This window comes from Leopardus geoffroyi, chromosome C1 (genome assembly GCF_018350155.1).
Source record: "Leopardus geoffroyi isolate Oge1 chromosome C1, O.geoffroyi_Oge1_pat1.0, whole genome shotgun sequence".
Lineage (NCBI taxonomy): Eukaryota > Metazoa > Chordata > Mammalia > Carnivora > Felidae > Leopardus > Leopardus geoffroyi.
Window position 1 is genome coordinate 117030212 of NC_059328.1, and position 19042 is coordinate 117049253.

Consider the following 19042-nt stretch of genomic DNA (forward strand, 5'->3'; position numbering starts at 1 on the left):
CTCCTCTACTTTTTATGCCCTACCTGCTATAGCTGTTGAACATTTTTTTTCACATTTCCGTTATTAAATGCCTGTACCTTGGATTTTCAACTTGGTAGTAGAGGGTCGTAGTGAAGTGTTAAGAATACAAACAGGGGCGCCTGGGTGGCTCAGTCGGTTAAGCGTCCGACTTCGGCTCAGGTCATGATCTCGCGGTCCATGAGTTCGAGCCCCGCGTCGGGCTCTGTGCTGACCGCTCAGAGCCTGGAGCCTGTTTCGGATTCTGTGTCTCCCTCTCTCTCTGACCCTCCCCCGTTCATGCTCTGTCTCTCTCTGTCTCAAAAATAAATAAACGTTAAAAAAAATTTTTTTTTTTTTTTTAAATTAAAAAGAGAATACAAACCTAAAAGGGGCACGTGGGTGGCTCAGTTGGTTAAGTGTCCGACTCTTGATTTTGGCTCAGGTCATGATCTCGATTTTTCGTGGGATCAAGCCCCACGTCGGGCTCTGTGCTGACAGAGCACAACCTGCTTGGGATTCTCTCTCTCTCTGCCCTCCCCTGCTCATGCTCTCTCTCTCTCAAAATAAAGTTAAAAAAAAAAAAAAGAATACAAACCATAAGGCGAGGCAGCTCTGGTTTTCGACTACTGCCTGACATTATTAGCTTTAAAACTGTGGGCAGGTGTTTGTATTTTTTTACCTAACCTTTCTGAGCTTTCATTTCTTTGTCTTTGAAATGGGCATAATGAGGCCTATGTACCTCACAGTGTTTCACTGTCTCTGCCTTAGCACACTTCTTCCTTCACCTGTTCACAAGTATCTCCCACCCTCATTTGCTTATGCTTTTCTTCCCTGTTAAGTGTTTTTATTTTTTTAAGTTTATTTATTTATTTTCAGAGCCAGAGAGAGCACGCGCGCGAGTGTGGGAGCATGAGTGCATGTGAGCAGGGCTCAGCTCCACAAACCGTGAGATCATGACCTGAGCCGCTGAACCCACTGAGCCACCCAGGCGCCCCTCCCATTAAGGTTTTCTTTTGGTTTGTTTTTTTAAATGTTTATTTATTTATTTTGACAGAGAGAGGCAGAGAGTGCGAGTGGAGGAGGGGCAGAGAGAGGATCCCAAGCAGGCTCTGCGCTGTCAGTGCGTGGAGCCTTGACTCGGGCCTCTGTCCCACAGACCGTGAGATCATGATCTGAGCTGAAATCAAGAGTCGGACGCTGAACTGTCTGAGCCACCCAGGCGTCCCTCTCCCATTAAGTTTTATCATTTCTCCTATTAAGTGCACCCAATTACCTAATGAGCATATATAGTTTTAACTTGGTCATTCCACGCCTTCTGAGTTACCACAGAATTACCACAGAACTTATTTATATCCCTTATTTTTTTCATTTTTTATATATTTTTAAACATTTATTTTTGAGAGACAGAGATAGAGTGGGGGAGGGGCAGAGAGAGAGGGAGACACAGAATCCGAAGCAGACTCCGGGCTCTGAGCTGTCAGCACAGAGCCTGATGCAGGGCTTGAACTCACGAACCAGGAGATCATGACCAGAGCTGAAGTCGGATGCTCAATCGACTGAGCCACCCAGGTGTGCCCCTTCATATGCCTTATTTTGCAGGTGTAACAGTCCACCTGTGAACTCTAATGTGCATCTTATGTTTGTGTTGACTTCTTACGTTGATACGCTTTTTGTGAGTGCATTTCATTCTCTCCAAGTAAGTTGGAAGCATTTTCAACTCATGGATTATAGTAACTTCTTTTGTATTTTCTGTGGTGAGATGTGATATATGATAAGTTGAATCAATACAAGTAATTGAGATTAGCCTGGTAATGGATAAACAGTACAAATGTATTCATCCCATCTATTTATCCATTTATTTATTCTGCAAATACCCATTGAATACATCTGTGTTAGACTGAAAAACATGGCCAAAATATTTTGTAGCTCCTCCTTATAAATTTGTAGAATAGATTTCCTCACACTTATCTAGGCTGGCCTTGTGACTTGCTTTCACTAGCCGGATGGAGCAGAAGTGATTTACAGGTTCTGGATTCTGGGCCTTGAGAGGTCTGGCAGTTTTCCCCTTTGCTACCTCGAAACGCTCTAGCCACCCTATAGTGAGGTGCAGCCTCTGTCACCGAATGGTTGGAGATCATATGTGGCAGGCGGTCCAGCCGGCAGCTAGCCTCAGTTTCTCAGCCATGTGAGTGATGCTGCTGTGTACTCGCACCCAGGTGAAGCTGGCATGAATGTTCCCGGGCGAGATTAGCAGAAGAGCCTTCTAGGTGGGCCCAGCCAACCCCCAGACTCATGAGAAGTATTAACTTGTTTTGAGCCACTAGGTAAAAATGGTCCTGCTTGTAACTTCTCTTATGGAGAAGTCTACGGAGCAGAGCTTAGAGTTGGTTCGGTTCTCTGCCATCCCTGCCCACCAGTCCTCCCTTGTTAATACACCTCCATGGTTGTGTATGCAGGTGCTGTAGAGTAGTTATGATAATTAAGGGGATAGAGATAACTAATTTTTTAAAGGTTATTTATTTATTTTGAGAGAGAGAGAGAGAGAGAGACAGAGGACACAAGCAGGGGAGGGGCAGAGAGAGAAAGAGAGAATCCCAAGCAGGCTCCGCACTGCCAGCGCAGAAACCGATGTGGGACTCAAATCCATGAACCGTAAGATCATGGCTTGAGCCAAAGTCAAGAGCTGGACATTTACCCAACTGAGCCACCCAGGCACTGCATAGAGATAGGAGCCAGTTTTTAAAAATTCCCGTGCAAACCTTTTCCATTTTTAATTTTATTTAATGAATGAGGAGCCAACATTCTCCCCAGTGCCACTCAGGAAGTGGCAGAGTCAAGACTAGAGGCTGGAATTTTAAACTTTGTTGCTCTTTTCATTACCTCAGGCTGTGTAATTGTGTGTTTCTTCATTCTTGTTGAAGCTGGTATTTTTTAACTTCTTCCTGTTAGTCCCTGGCAGAGTTGGGCTCACAGTTGGGCTATTGTTCTGATAAACATTGCTCTGTTAATTTCCACTTTCCTAGCTACTGCAAAGGAGAATGGCTGTAGGGCCATGGGCTTTACCTCTTATTGTTACTACCCCGCCCCCGGTATAGACCAAGATGATGTGGCAGGAAAAGGTTGAGGTGCTTATACCATAGCAGGGGCAGAGAAGGGTGATGCTGGGGAATGGAAGAGCCCTTTGCAGTTGGGGAGGAGGAGTTTAAGAGGAGTTGGGGCATTTTTTTGGAAACACCTGGCATGTGTCCCTTTTCCCAGGAACTGATACAGTAAGGTCTAGTGGCTCCATGGCTTTCGTGGTGAGATCTTGCTCAAGGAGAGCACTTAGCGTGATACATGAAGAGGAGGAAAGGTAGTTGGCCATTCTAACCTCACCTGCCTTTTCTTTTGTATCATTTTTACATTCTCTTATTATTTTGGAAAACGTGTGCAAGTGGGACTTTTTTTTAAACTTACAAATAGTGTTACATTCTGAGTCATTTTGTTTTTGTTTTTGTTTTTAATTGAAGTACAGTTGACGCGCAATGTTACATCGGTTTCAGGTGTATAACATAGTGATTGCGTAAGTCTGTACATTATGCTGGTGCTCCCCACAAGGGTAGCCACCGTCTGTCTCCACACAGTGCTGCTGACCGTATTCCCTGTGCTGTCACTTTCATCCCCGTGACTTACTCATTCCAACAGTCTGAGTAATTCCTAACACTAGCACTGCTGTCAGGTAGTCCTCTGTGCGACACCGCGCCCTCAAATGATGATTTCAGAACTGATGACCGATCGTGAACAGACGCTGTGCCGGTTCGTAAGCTCTCTCTGGGCAAGTGCTGAGTCCTGTTTATCGCGTCCCCGTGCCTTCCAGCAATGCCTTGCACATAACAGACCTGGTTTTTATTTGGTCTAACCATAGGTCACCTCTGGGACTGCAGGTTAACTTGAGACGTGTTTCCTTGTTGGGCTTTTCCCTGGTAGAGAGCCTGGACAGGATGTGGGTGGAAGGAAGAGATGTCTTACCTCCTCCTCCCCCCGTTTGTTTATATTCTATTTTCTGCATCTTTTAATATAACGTATTTTTTTTTTTTTTAAGAATGTTTTTGTATAATTCTGTTGCTGTATGAAGTTTTGCTGGTGTTTTTGTTGGTTTAGAAAATTCCCAGGGGATACAGGGAGAAAGGCACATATTTATTTACCTGGGTCACTAAAAATATCTCTGCAAGGGTACACAGGAAACTGGTGACATTATTTGCTGTTAGGGAAATTAGGTGGCTGGGGGGCAGGAGTGGGAGGGAGGTTTTATACTTTTGTACCTTGTGAATTTGGGACTATGTGATTGATATTCCCTGAATGCTTCTGAAAGCAGAGATGGAGAAAATGCTCGAGAGTATCAGTTATTTTTTTATTTTTATTTTTTTAATGTTTATTTACTTTTGACAGAGAAACAGAGCATGAGCAGGGGAGGGGCAGAGAGAGGGGGAGACACAGAATCCGAAGCAGGCTCCAGGCTCTGAGCTGTCAGCACAGAGCCCGATGCGGGGCTTGAACTCACAGACCGAGAGATCGTGACCTGAGCCGAAGTCGGACACTCAACCGACTGAGCCACCCAGGCGCCCCCCCCCCCTTTTTTTTTTAAGTTAAGGAGAAAAAGAGTAGAGAGGACCTAATCTGCTTAACACTTAGGGACTAACAGTGTCTTTCATTCTGTGGGTTTTGTACATAGGAGTTTGTGACCTACTTTTGAGTACCTTAAGCCTTTATTGCATAATTACCCTCAAGAAGCATCTACTTTTATTTGTTGGAAATCCTATACAATTCTTAGGGCAGGGGAGCTTTTTATATATAATACGTATTTTAAAAATTATAGAGAGGCTGAAATGAACAGAATCATTCCTCTCCCAGCAATGGAGACCGCATTCTCTTGCCTGTTACTTCCTAGCTGAGCATGATGTCTGACCTCCTTTCCCTGAGTGAGAACAGAACTAGGCCACGCTTGTAATCACAAGGGTTTGAAGGTGGGGAGAGGAAACTAAGTGGCCATGTGGCCTTAGAAATTTACTTACCTGTACTTTTCCTCAGTTTCTTCATCTGTAAAATAGGGATGCTAATACCTACTTTTTACAGTTGGTTGGAGAATTAAAGGCAGTCCATATACATCATCTGGCATAGAACTTGACCCCTCAAGTAGAGGCTTCAAAGTTGTGTGATCATTATCATTATTGGTTAGTGTCCGTTGATTTTAGGGCCTCGGAGGAGTAAAGGATAGGAGATTGTTGTCACTGAGAAGGAAAGATAGATGTTTGGGGGAGGGCAGAGTGCATCTGATATCTGGGGGTGTGTAACAAACCACTGCAGACCTGTGGCTTACAGCAACAACGAGATGTTACCTCTTAGAATCTGTGGTTTGGCTGGGTGGTTTTTTGCTTGTCTCCTCAGACTTATGTAGCTGCAGTCAGATGATGACTGAAATGGCTAAGCGGTCCCTGACGGACTCACTCCCACGTCTGGCGGCTGCTTCTGACCGTCGGCTGGAGCGTGCTGCTTGCCTTCCACATGGCCTCTCGGGTTCCAGGAGCTTCCTCCCAGCATGGCGGGCCCTGGGCAGCGTTCTAAGGGTGGGCGGCAGCACTTGCCTCTCAAATCTCTGCTTCCTTTTGCAGCGGCTGGTTCCCCACCGGCCAAAGCAAGTCACAGGGCCAACCCCAGAGTCACTGTGGGAGAGGACTCAGGCCCCACCTTGATGAGGGAGGAGAAGCAAAGAATTTGTGGCCGTTTTTAATCCACCACAAGCCCAATCTTGTTTGATTTGCTTCTTGGGCTGATATTGGACAGAGAAAAGAAAAGGTTCTGTTTGTCCAGTTTTCCTGTATCACTGATGCCTCCTTTATAAAGCTCAACATAGCTGATTAAGGAGCTGTGGTTATTTTGTTTGGCTTAAAAATTGGAATAAAGGGTAATAGACACTTTTATGTATTTGAAGGTCCTTCTTCCGAAGGAGGGACCAGTTCCACGGTGTGGAAGTGATGGAGAGCGGCTGTCTCCTCCGCCGTGTGAAGCAGGGTCTTCTCGAGGGCCGTCCTGCCCCCAGCACCATGCATGTAGAAGATGGGTAATCAGTCATGTGTCAGGGACTTTGAAGGAGGGTCTTCCTCATTGAATGACTCGACTTGAATGATTACTGCCGGTGTCAGAAGTCTCTGATTCTAGAACTCAGAAAGTGCATTGTGCTGTTTTTTTGTTTTTGTTTTTTAAATGTTTGTTTATTCTTGAGAGAGACAGAGCATGAGCAGGGGAGGGGCAGAGTGAGAGGGAGACACAGAATCCGAAGCAGGGTCCAGGCTCCGAGCTGTCCGCACAGAGCCCAACGTGGGGCTCGAACCCACGAGCCATGAGAACATGACTTGAGGTGAAGTCGGACACTTAACCGACTGAGCCACTCAGGCAGGCGCCCCATCGCATTGTGCTTTTTATACCGAGGGTAGGGACGGATGAGGTGATGTCAGAAAGGGAAAGAATCGCTGTGCTCAGACTGGAAGAATTATTCTGTGCAGAATTTTAATTTTACTTGATTTATAAGTCCATATTTACCTGCTAGAACCCCTGAGAGCTGGGACTTACTGCTGATGTGCGGAACAGTTCTCGTTCCTGCAGCGTCAGGGAGGTGCTGCATCTGGAAGACAGGTTTTCTGTGGCTCATGTTAGGTTGGAAGGCAAGGAGCAATTGCATAAGAAATAAATGTGTACAGTTGCTGCAGCAGCTATAGATTCACTGTTCAACTTGTTCAGCCTGATGAAAACAGTGTTAGTGTAACTTTTCTCGAATCATGTGTTTTGCCCTCAAACGTGATTTTGAGATCTCCTGATTTTATAAAAACACCAGGCCCAAATGGTGCTGTTGTCAGCTGAGGATGCTGTCCGTAAGTGATCAGAATTGAGCCTGTTCCCTCTTCTCCTCTCCCTGTCCCCCCACCCCCATCACTCCCTTTTCTTTCTTGGAGGGAGGATGACGAGGCAGGGATGACTGCTCACTCTGTTGTAAAGCTCCTGAGCAAGAAGTTTGATGGAGATGCTGTCTTTGGTTCCCATTGCCAGGCCAGCCACTTTGGTCAGTGGTCTTTCTATGGCGCCCACCCCATTTCCGGCAGTGGGTTTTTTAGAAAACTCAGAGTAAGGCAGTAAGAATAAGCTACAGTACCTACAGTGATTCACACGCAGAGTGGGGTTAAGTTTTTGGTGGGAAGCAAAATTGAAGCCACGAATAAATATGCTAGCTGAAGCAGAAGACTGCTTTCCTGACTGGCGTATTTACAAGCTGGAAAATTGTGAAAAACGTCAACCTACCAACTGTGTAGCTCATTGGCTCTTTGCTTTGGGTTTCCATGTTCTTCCTGATAAAAATAATAATGATGTTATTCTGATATGGTTGCCAAACGTTCATGCTTCTCACTCCACTTGTGATTGTAAATGATTCTGCAGCGCGAATTGCTTTGTCTGTGGTTTAATGTTTCAAAACATTTGAATGTTACGTTATCTGTGCTGATTTGTCGCTCTCTTTTACTTTTCAGAATGGACTGCTGAATTATGAAGAATTTCAGACCCAAGAGTAGAACCTCGCTCTGCCACTCACTCCTTTATCTCCTGCTAGTTATTTAAATTGGACTTTTAATATCCTACCAGCTGCTCTTCAGACACACATGGTGCATTGTTGCCATTCCCCGGATTGCATCTTTGAAACACAGGCTCTTAGTAACCCTCAGCGAACAAAGAGGCAACCTCCCGGGTACGTTTACTGGGAGGGTGTCACCCTGACTGCCCTCTAGCTTCTGCTGGATCTGGATTTGAATTCCACCATGGAGCCTCGCATGGAGTCCTGCCTGGCACAGGTGTTGCAGAAGGATGTGGGGAAACGACTGCAGGTTGGCCAAGAACTTATAGACTATTTCTCAGACAAACAGAAGTCTGCTGACCTTGAGCATGACCAGACCATGTTAGATAAACTTGTGGATGGGCTCGCTACCTCTTGGGTGAACTCTAGCAATTACAAGGTAAGTCGTGCTCTGGGAGGCACTTGTATAGGTGGCCGGGCTGCCTTGGTGGGTCCGAATTGGTCCTTAGGAGAAAGGATTCCTCTGGGAGAGATGAGCAAGATTCTTTGGCCTCCAGTAGGACACTCTGGTTGTGGCTTTTGGACATTTCATTCTGAAGCAAGTAGAGTTTACTCTGATTCTTGTTGGAGATTGAAAGAATCCTTATGCTTTAGCACTTCGAGAGAAGGCCAAGTGAACACATAAAGAGAGGCTCTTGTGTTGGAAAGTTTACAGGCATTTGCAGCCTCGAAGTTGAAGCGAATGCTGTATCTTGCGGTGAGTGGGTCATGAGATGTTCGTGAGTGGCCCTTCAGGAAAAGCAAATGTATTCACTGGTTTCCTGTGGGGGATAGAATTGGCTATAGTACATGGAGCATTTTACCTTCAGGTCACTGTGTTGAAGTTGGCCTAGGTACCTGGCCAGAAATAGTATGGGTTGCCAAGGACTCTTCTGCAACCTGTATGCAATGGCCTAGAGGCGATCCTTCAGCTTCTAAAGATCAAGGTGGGCATGTGCCTTTGGTGGGTAGTGGGTGGAGGCAGGGGTCCGAAGACCCAAATGACCGTTTTACCCATTCAAGGACTGAGCTTTCATGAATAAAGACGGGACTTGAAGCACTGAAGAGATGTCATTCTCTCTACCTGTCCCCTCCCCCTTCCTCTCTCTTTCAGTTTGACCCTTTGGGTCAAGATTGGGGTGGAAGACTGGGGCGTCGGCATGACTCCTAATAAGTGCTATAAACGTTGTGAAGGGAGCCCATGAGAAACAGAATCTCTTGTGCCTTTTTCATTGACCCGGTTTTCTGAGATTGGTTTGGACCTGGAAACTGGTGTTTACAGACTCTTGTTTTCCAAATGCATTAAACCTTGGTCTCCTCTAAGAGTCAGTAGGCTTTATATTCATTAAGGGACCTAGGACCCTAATATTTTACTTACAACTGCACATAAAAGTTATCCTGTCTCTGAAAGGTGAGCTTAACTTCTATTTCATTCACCTATTTATTCATTTAGCTGAAGTTAACACGTGCTGCTTATGTGCTCAGCCTTGGTGCTGGATGGTGGGAGTGTTACAGGAGAGGTGTGGAGGGTCTAGTCTAGAGACACCTATCTGTGTTTGGATCACAGTTCCGCTGCTTTGTGTGCACATTATGTTGCTTTTGGGTGAGAATAACTGAAGTCTGACTCATTGGCTTAAAGCCACTGTATGGACGTCGGGTGATTTTCTGTAAGAATTTAAGAAGCCTGCAGTAGCTAAAGCAATGTCCAGGGAAGGAGAGTGTCTGCTTGTGTCTTTCTCAGAAGCTCCCCAGCAGACTCTTATACATCAAATTGGCCAGAATGGCTTTGCCTGCCCACCCCAGCATCACTGGAAAGTGGATGGGTGTCCATGATTATTGTCTACCATCATGCTTGACCTCCTCATCTTAAGAGTCCGGCCTCCTTGGAGTGAAGCATGTGGCCATGTGAAGGAGGGGGGATATTTGAGCCCTGTCAGACTCCTGCTCAACAAGTACTGGGTGGGTGAGTGAACAAGCACTCCCTAAGTGTTCAGTTCCATAAAGTCAGACAGTGAAACAGAGATTGGCTCCAACCGCACTATACTGACTGTGCAATAGCAGACTGCTGTTGGTGTACAAAACTCAGGTTTTATATATATTATGGATTGAAGGAGGAAGTTGGGGATGGGACTGAGGTAATATGGCTATTAAATAAGTAGCCCACAGAGTCTGCTGTACTGTGTGAGCTCTTAACCTCTCGGGCTCCGGTTCCCTCATCTACGGTGTTGGGATAACGGAATTATTATAAGCACTAAATGAAGGAGTGTATAAAGTTGTTCCGCTCTTGCCCCATAACAAGCACTCAGGCGTTAGCAGTCGGTGTCAAGACTGGATCCTGCCTCCGAGGAGCTCATAGTCTGGCACTGATCAACAAGCAAAGGGTTTTACAGTACAGTAGATTGGGAGCAGTACAGTACAGGTGGGAGACCCACCGGACTGGGTGGGAAGCCAGAAGAACATGGTAACACTGCCTGGAAGAATCCAAGGTGCTTGAAGGTTGGGTAGTTTTTTCAGAATAGCATCTTCCGGGTCGCAAAAGTGTGAAAGATTAAGACTTGACCTTTCACAAAGGAATTTTTAAGGAAGACAGCTTGGTGGGAAGAAGTCAGCGAGATGACATTTGCTACTGACTTGCATGTAATCATGGACAAATCACTTTACCTGTCTCTGCAGTGCAGGTGTTTGACTAGGTAATCGGGACTCCAAGCTCTAATACCTTATGACTTCATACTGATGGCTTTGTGGTCTGGGCCATGTCATATGGTTCTAATGTTACATGGTAGTGAGCACCCCCTTTCTTTATAAACTGTCTGAGTGTGATGACACTGCTCTTTGCACACCTGGTGCCCAGAGCTTGGAACACAGTAGGGGCTCAATGAATACTGGTTTCTTGAGTGAACCTGGGAGCTTAGACTGTTCTGCAAGTACTCCTGGGGGCTTTACCAAAATCTGGAAACTTACCTTTTAGACCTCTCCCCCACCCTTTTAAAATTATATCAGGATTTCTCAGAGCCTGATGTGCATTTTCAGTGTTATTTGATATGTTTTTTAAAAAAAAATTTTGGGGCGCCTGGGTGGCTCAGTCGGTTAAGCATCCAACTTCAGCCAGGTCATGATCTCGCGGTCCGGGAGTTCGAGCCCCGCGTCAGGCTCTGGGCTGATGGCTCAGAGCCTGGAGCCTGCTTCCCATTCTGTGTCTCCCTCTCTCTCTGCCCCTTCCCCGTTCATGGTCTGTCTCTCTCTGTCTCAAAAGTAAATAAACGTTAAAAAAAAAAAAAAAAAAAAGGATTCTCTTAAAAAAAAAAATTTTTTTAACGTTTATTTATTTTTAAAAGAGAGAGAGAGACAGAGCACGAGCCGGGGAGGGGCAGAGAGAGAGGGAGACACAGAATCTGAAGCAGGTCCCAGGCTCTAAGCCGGTAGCATAGAGCCTGACATGAGGCTCGAACCCACGGATCGTGAGATTGGACCCTTAACTGACTGAGCCATCCAGGTGTCCTTTGACATGTTTTATATATTATGGATTGAAAGGATTCACTTTATGTTAAAATTTTGCAGCTTGGCTTCTTGAATTTTTTTTTTTTTTTAAGTTAAGGACTAAAAGGATAGGAGAAAAGGGAAACAATTTTAGTCTTTTAAAACAATAGTACTTGAGTATTGTTATTTCTTAAAAGAAATTTTTTTTTAATGTTTATTCTTTTTTTTAAAAAATTTTTTTTTTCAACGTTTATTTATTTTTGGGATAGAGAGAGACAGAGCATGAACGGGGGAGGGTCAGCGAGAGGGAGACATAGAATCGGAAACAGGCTCCAGGCTCTGAGCCATCAGCCCAGAGCCTGACGCGGGGCTCGAACTCACGGACTGCGAGATCGTGACCTGGCTGAAGTCGGACGCTTAACCGACTGCGCCACCCAGGCGCCCCAATGTTTATTTATTCTTGAGAGAGAGAGAGAGAGAGAGATACAGACTGTGAGTGGGGGAGGGGCAGAGAGAGAGGGAGACACAGAATCTGAAGCAGGATCCGGGCTCCAAGCTGTCAGCCTAGAGCCCAATGCGGGGCTCGAACTCACGACACTTGAGATCATGCCCTGAACTGAAGTCGGACGCCCAACTGACTGAGCCACCCAGGCGCCCCGGGTATTATTGTTCCTTAATAGAGAATGTAGTTGAATGTCAGCACAGTGTCTCACTTAAAAAAATAGTTGGCTGGTGCTTGAATCATTTTACATTTGATTCTTTCCTTTTTTTAAAAAAAAATTTTTTTTTTTAATGTTTTTATTTATTTTTGAGACAGAGCATGAGCAGGGGAGGGGCAGAGAGAGGGGGAGACACAGAATCTGAAACAGGCTCCAGGCTCTGAGCTGTCAGCACAGAGTCGGACGCGGGGCTCGAACTCACAGAGTGTGAGATCATGACCTGAGCTGAAGTCGGATGCTTAACCGACTGAGCCACCTAGTTTCCCCAGCATTTGATTATTTCTTAAAGTGGTAAGCAAATTTGTATTTGGCATTAATTGCAGTTTAATAGCTGCTATTTATTGCTCAGTTACCGTATGTCTGGGATGTTACCTATTTAATCTTCGCAGCACCCCTGCAAGGTAGATGGTGGTACCCTGATTTTGTACATGAAGTAACTGAGGTCACCCAGAATTTTGAGGTATAATTTCTACTAGCGATTATGGAACTGGGGCTTCAGTGTAGGTCTCCCTGATTTCCTAGCCTCTGCCCCTCTCATAAGAACACAGTCAGCAAATTTTCTTAAAGGCCATGTAGTAAATACTTAAGGCTCTGTGGGCCAAATGGTCTTTTCACAAATATGTAAATAGTTTGGGTCAGTATAGTGTGACAGCAGCCACAGGCAACACGCAGATGAATGGGTATGGCTGTGTTCTGATAAAACTTAATTTAAAAAAAAAATTTTTTTTTTAACCTTTATTTCTGAGACAGAGAGAGACAGAGCATGAGTGGGGGAGGGGCAGAGAGCGAGAGGGAGACACAGAATCTGAAATAGGCTCCAGGCTCTGAGCTGTCAGCACAGAGCCTGACATGGGGCTCAAACTCACAGACTGTGAGATCATGACCTGAGCTGAAGTCGGACACTCAACCGACTGAGCCACCCAGGCACCCCCCAAGAAAACTTAATTTACAGAAACTGCTGGAGGGCCAGTTTGGCCCATGGACCGTAATTTTCCAGCCCCCAAACTAAAACATCAAGCCCCTACTATGTATAAATGCTTTTTCTTTACTGGTGGGAACCATTCATGATTCATCTGAGGGAAGAGTAAGGTTTATGATTTGCATGTGATTTTTGGAATGGGGAGAGCATTCTTACAGGTTTGTTTTTGAAGCGCTGTATCTGAATTTTGAGAAAACTTGCCCTTTGTAGCCTTCTCTCACTCAGACTCCTGTTACGATCAGTTTGCATTCTGTTAGCCTATCACTGATCATTTTTTTGTGATTTGGCCTCGGTCTTTCTTTGGTAATAGAAGTCATCCTGGGGATTGAGGAATTGGTTATCCGAATAAGGCCCTCATACATCCAGAACACCAGGGCTACACTGTGGGGTGCTGTTCAACCTGGAAGCATTTACTAAGTGTTCTTTGTTGTCACAGTGACTGTGGGAGACACAGAAGGAGAGGAGAGACTCTTGTTTGCTTTCTAGATTACTCGGACATTAAAAATAAATCCCCAAACTTTGAATACGGCCGCCCTCCTTGATCTGGTCTCTTCCTTTAGTAAAACTTGAAGAACGAGGAAGATGGCGGAGTAGATTTTTGCCCAAACCTCCAGCCACTGTTGAGTTTTCCTTCCCCTTCTCTCTTGTGTAGGTGAGAAGGGATAAAAGGAAAGAGCGATCTGACCCAGAGAGGCTGCCTGGGCTCCGGCAGCTGGGGGGAATGAGGGAGCACGATGCTGTGCACCCCTCCCCGGTGCTGACACCTTCCATTCAGCCGGGCAGCCCCACACACCTTACATTTGCGGGCACCTGCACGTTTAGTGGGCTTGGTGGGGACCACGTGCTTTTTGTGAGTACAGTCCCGCAGTCCTTTCTCCACAGTTCCCAAATCCCTGAAGCCCCAAACGTAGTGATTTTCATTTGTTGTTTGACCCAAAGTCAACTGACCTAAAACTACATGCAGAATATATATATATATATTCTCTCCCCACCTTATACATTCTATATATATTTCCTGTCTTGTATGTGTAGCTGTGTGTATTACCTTACCCGTGTAAAACCTGAAAAATTTTGTATTCCAGAGCACCCCTGGCAGCCAGAGTTTTGGATAAGTGATTTGTGGACCTGTATATATTATTGTAGACTAATAATGATAACCTGTGATTATGGGACATTTACTGTGTACCAGAAATCGTGTTAAATATGTATTCATTTTTACCTTTTAGTTACCATATGAGATAGATACTGTTGATTACATTCTCCAGATGAGGAGACTGATGCTCAAGGAAGTCAAATCACTTGTTTAAGGTGACAGAGCTAGTAACCAAGGTTTTTGGGACTTGACCCCAGGTGCTTATGCAACAGCGGAAGTTAATTAAGCACTTATGATGTGCCAGATACTGCAGTGGGGGCTGGGTGTCCGGTGGGGACCATCGGGCTCCGTCTGCACCCTGACCGTGCTACCGGTGCCTGGGCAGTCGTGCTCTAAGTTTGGGACATGCGGACTTCATCCCAGTGCACTCTTGTCTCAAAGCCAATGCCAGACTGCATGGCTTGAAATTTTAGGTTCTCTGTTAACCTAGGGCTTCTTTTGTCTCTGCCCTAATGGTCTTTATGGTCTAACTGCGGACCAGGGGTAAGGCAGGTGAGAGGGCAATGGGCAGTGTAGGATATCATTAGGATATCTTAGGAGTGTCTATCATAGGAGTGTCTATAAATGCTGTAGGGTGGAGAAAAAAAGAAATGTTAGGGTTTGCTTAGTTGGAGAGCCCATGATGGTGAGTTAGAATTACACAGGGCTATGAAGAATCAAAAATAATGTGTTTTCTTTCTTTCTTTTTTTTTTTATAATTAAAAAAAAAAATTTATTTTGAGAGAGAGAAAGCACAGTTAGGAGGGGCAGAGAGAGAGGGAGGGAGAGAATCCCATGGAGGCTCCGCACTCAGTATGACCTGTGAGATCATGTCCTGAGCCAGAATGGAGTCAGACGCTGAACCAACTGGGCCACTCAGGCGCCCCTAAAAGAAAGGAACGTGTTTCTAGCGTTCAGAGAAGCCTCACTTCCTTTCTTGTTCTTCCTCTCTGGGCCACCATCTCTGTAGACCATGGAAGATTTAGTCTTGCCTTAAGCTTCTTTACCTCTGCCCTGGATCAGGTGCCCTTGATAGGCGTGAGGGAAGGAAGGTGTTGACAGATAAGGGAGATTCCTCTCGTTTCCCTGGCCTCTGTTGCTACAACCTTGGCTTTCATTGAGGTTTTTACTTCCCCCTGTGTGTCCTTGAGGGGAGAGCCAGAAAAGATTATTGGATTCAGATGAAGTGACTTCTGTTTCTTTTTCTGGCAGTCTGCTGGGTGCTGCCATTAAGCCATGCCTCCGTTCAGAGGCTGTTCATTTCTCCCAGAGTTTGTCCCTGCAAGTGTTGTTCATTGGTTGTAAGATCTGCATTTCTTGGGGCGGCCTCCCTCCCTTCTCTACTTCCTTCCTTCCTTCCCTCCTTCCTTCCTTCCTTCCTTCCTTCCTTCCTTCCTTCCAACATTTACGTTTTATGAAACATTTATTAAAAAAATTTTCTTAGGGGAGCCTGGATGACTCGTTGGTTGGCACCTGACTCTTGATTTCAGCTCAGGTTGTGATTCCAGGGTTGTGGGACTAAGCCCTGCGCCCGCTTGATTCCCTTTCGATCTCTCCCTCTGCCCTTCTCTCCCACTTGCGCTCTCTCTCTCTCTCTGTCTCTCTCAAAAATAAAAAAAAAAAGTATAGTTGGTGCACAATGTTATCTTAATTTCGGGTGCACAACATGGTGATTAAACTTCTCTATACGCTATGCTGTACTCATGACAAGTGTAGCTACACTCTCCTCATACAACACTATTACAACATCATGGATTATATTCCCCATGAATACATTTTATTCCCATGATTTATTCATTCCACTACTGGAAACCTTTACCTCCTACTCCCCTTCACCCATTTTGCTCCCACGCTTCTGGCAGTCATTCATTCACTTATTATTTTTGTTCCAGTGTAATTAACAGTGTTACATTAGTTTCAGGTGTACAATATAGTGATTCAGCAGTTCATGTATTACTCAGCGCTTATCAAGATAAGTGTACTCTTAATCCTCTTGGGGTATGTTTTAAAAAGACAGATGTCTCGGGGCGCCTGGGTGGCTTCAGGCGGTTAAGCTTCCAACTTCGGCTCAGGTCATGATCTCATGGTTCATGAGTTTGAGCCCCGCATCGGGCTCTGTGCTGACAGCTCAGAACCTGGAACCCTCTTTGGATTTTGTGTCTGTCTCTTTCTCTGCCCCTCCCCTGCTCACACTCTGTCTCTGTCTCTGTCTCTGTCTCTCTCTCAAAAATAAATAATAAACATTAAAACAAAATGAAAAGATAGATGGCTCTGGTGTTGTAAGTAGAAAAGCTATAGTGAGCAGTACTAAGCAAAAGCAGAAACACGTCAGGAAAAGTTATTTCAAGAAAATTTCGTGGATCGTCAAGTAAAAATGGTACGTTTGATGTATGTAATTAATGCACTTCTTTCGAAATACGTGTTTATATTATATGCAAGAGCATCAGAGTGTGTCGGAAATAATTCAGATTTGAGTGTGAATAGTCTGGATTCCTGTGCTGGCTCTGCAGCTTTGACTTCTGAGCAGGTAACCTCCCTCATGTACACAGCGTTATGTGGATTCAGTGAGCCAGTGTACATAAGGTGCTGGTAGTGATTAGTGTGTAGCATGTGGTCATTGAAAGGAAGACAGTGCAGACATTATGTAGTTATGGAGAGGAAATATGTAGAAAGTGGACTTGCTCATGGGGCTGAGGTTGCCTACCTTCCCGTAGTCCTTGCCGGCCTTGGATCTTTTGTAGTGAAGAGCTGTGCACTATTGATAACCAAGAGCAGAGCATCAGCTGTTGGAGAAATCCAAGGGTGAGTTTACAGCCTACTGGTGGGGGCGCCTGGGTGGCTCAGTTGGTTAAGTACCCAGTTCTTGATTCTGGTGCAGGTCATGGTCTCGTGGTTTGTGGGTTCGAGCCCTGTATTGGGCCCTGCGCTCGGTGCGGTCAGAATCCCCCTGCTTGGGACTGTCTCTCTCCCTCACTCCCTGCCCCTCCCCCGCCCGGCTTTCTTGGTCTCTCTCAAAAGAAATAAATAAACATTTAAAAAAAAAAAAACACAACTTTAAAACCTACTGGTTGAGGACCCCTTTTAGGAGGGTTTAGCAGGGGTGTTTTTATTTTTATTTCTAATACTTTGCCTTGCTAATTTAGAAAGCTAAAATTTAAATAAGGATATGTGTAATAGAAGAAATCTTAAATTGAATGTCACAGCAGAAAGAAAAAGAAACAGCTGTGGTGAGAAAATGGAGCCAAAAATGAGGCGGATGAATCCGTACATGACAGCTAATGTTTACTAATAGCTAACATTTATTTATTTATTTATTTATCCATTTATTTATTCACTTATTTATAAGAATTATTTATTTTTGAGACAGAGAGAGTGCAAGCAGGGAAGGGGCAGAGAGAGGGGGGACAGAGGATCTGAAGCAGGTTCTGTGCTGACAGCAGTGAGCCCAATGTGGGGCTCGAACTCATGAACTGTGAGATCATGACCAGAGCGGAAGGTGGACGTTCAACTGACTGAGCCACCCAGGCACCCCAATAGCTAACATTTCTTAAGTGCCCGTTATGGGCCAGAAACCGTTAAATGCTTCGCATCTGCTGCCTCATCAAATTATGACGTAGGTACTACGTGAAAAGTCTTGTGACTAGTCCTATTCTGCAGTTGTTGAAAGAGAGTGAAGAGAGTCACATAGCTAGAAAGTGTGAGAGGCGGATTTTAATTTGAGTAGTTTGACTTAGAGCCCACATCTGAATCCATGTGCAATGCCACTTTTTTGTAATGTTGCAGCAGTATTAATAATTTCTACTGGAGCGTAAAGAATAGAGTATAAGGACTCACCCCGGAGTTCACAGCGATTGCTTTAGGAGACTGGGTCCTGAGTGAGAGATAAGCAACTCATTTTGTACTTTAATGAGAAACCCAAATATTTAAGGTTAATATTTAAAACAGTTCTTTGGTCCTAGTAGACTCATGACCGTAAATAAATACTCTTTAAAACCTTTTATTTTGGAAAATATTCAGATGTATCGGAAGGTTTCAGAAAATAGTGCAAACAACTTTCATGTAGTTTCGCCCAGGTCCCAGTGTTAACCCTTCACATTTGTTTTGTCTTTCTGTCTGTGTATGCACGCATATTATCATCATTTGTGGACCGTTGGAATGTGAGTTGTAGACACAGTGCTCTGTTGCTCTTAAACACTTGCACGTATTTCCTAAAAACAAGGACATTTGCTTATGTCATCTTAGCACAGTTATCTTAAGTCAGTAGTAGGATCAGTGGAGGAAGTTCTGTCTCATCTGTGAGCCTTATTCACATCTCACCTGTTGTCTTCCTAACGTCCTGTGTAGCAAAGGCAAGAACAGTTTTCTTGTCCACAATCCAGTCCAGAACCACAGTTGAATTTGGTTCTCATCTGGATAGTCTTCTTAAATCTGAGGTGGTTCATCATCAGTCTTGCCTTTGTCTCTCTTAATACTTTGGAAGAGCATATTTATTTTGTACAGGCCTTCGATTTGAGCTTGAATGTTTCTCATGATTAGATTGATGTTGTGTCTTTTGGGCCGAGTACCATGCAGGTGTACTCTGTGCATCCTATCAGGAGAGACACGGTGTCTTTCTCTTCCCTGGTGAAAGAGGTCTTTGCCAGGTAGCTTCCGAAAGTTGCTATTTTTATTTTTCATTTGTCTTTTATAATGAATAGGTATCTTATGGGGAGGTCCTTTGTGACTATGTAAATACCCTGTTTTTGACCAAACTTTCACCTACCAGTTTTAGCATCCATTGATATATTTTGCCAAAAATAATTATTACTGTGTTGTCTGCCATAGGGTGACTTTCTGATTCCATCATTTCTTCTTCATTATTAGTTGGCGCCAAATATTTTTGAAATATGCATCCTATGTCTGTTTGTATAGCAGGAATTAAGCGTATATTTTGATAGTTATCCCCAAAAGGAACTACTGTGAAGAAAGAAAAACTTTTTCAAATTAGTCTCATTTAGATACATTTATACTCATAAAGAATTTAAGGTAGTCTAATGATTTGTGAACCTATAAGACGCATGATGTGATGAAGTTTGGTTTGGGCTAGCAGTAATGGAGAGATG

At 44.6% G+C, this 19042-nt stretch overlaps 1 protein-coding gene across 29 annotated transcripts in view; it reads left to right on the forward strand.

Moving 5' to 3' along the window:
* CLASP1 (cytoplasmic linker associated protein 1) overlaps positions 1 to 19042 on the forward strand; it is a 276660-nt gene that overhangs the window by 29600 nt on the left and 228018 nt on the right. For all 29 annotated transcript variants that reach the window (XM_045479468.1, XM_045479475.1, XM_045479463.1 and 26 more), the window contains exon 2: positions 7554 to 8033. In XM_045479468.1, the coding sequence (XP_045335424.1) occupies positions 7839 to 8033 (195 nt within the window). In that variant the 5' untranslated portion in view covers positions 7554 to 7838. The remainder of the gene's footprint in view (positions 1 to 7553; positions 8034 to 19042) is intronic.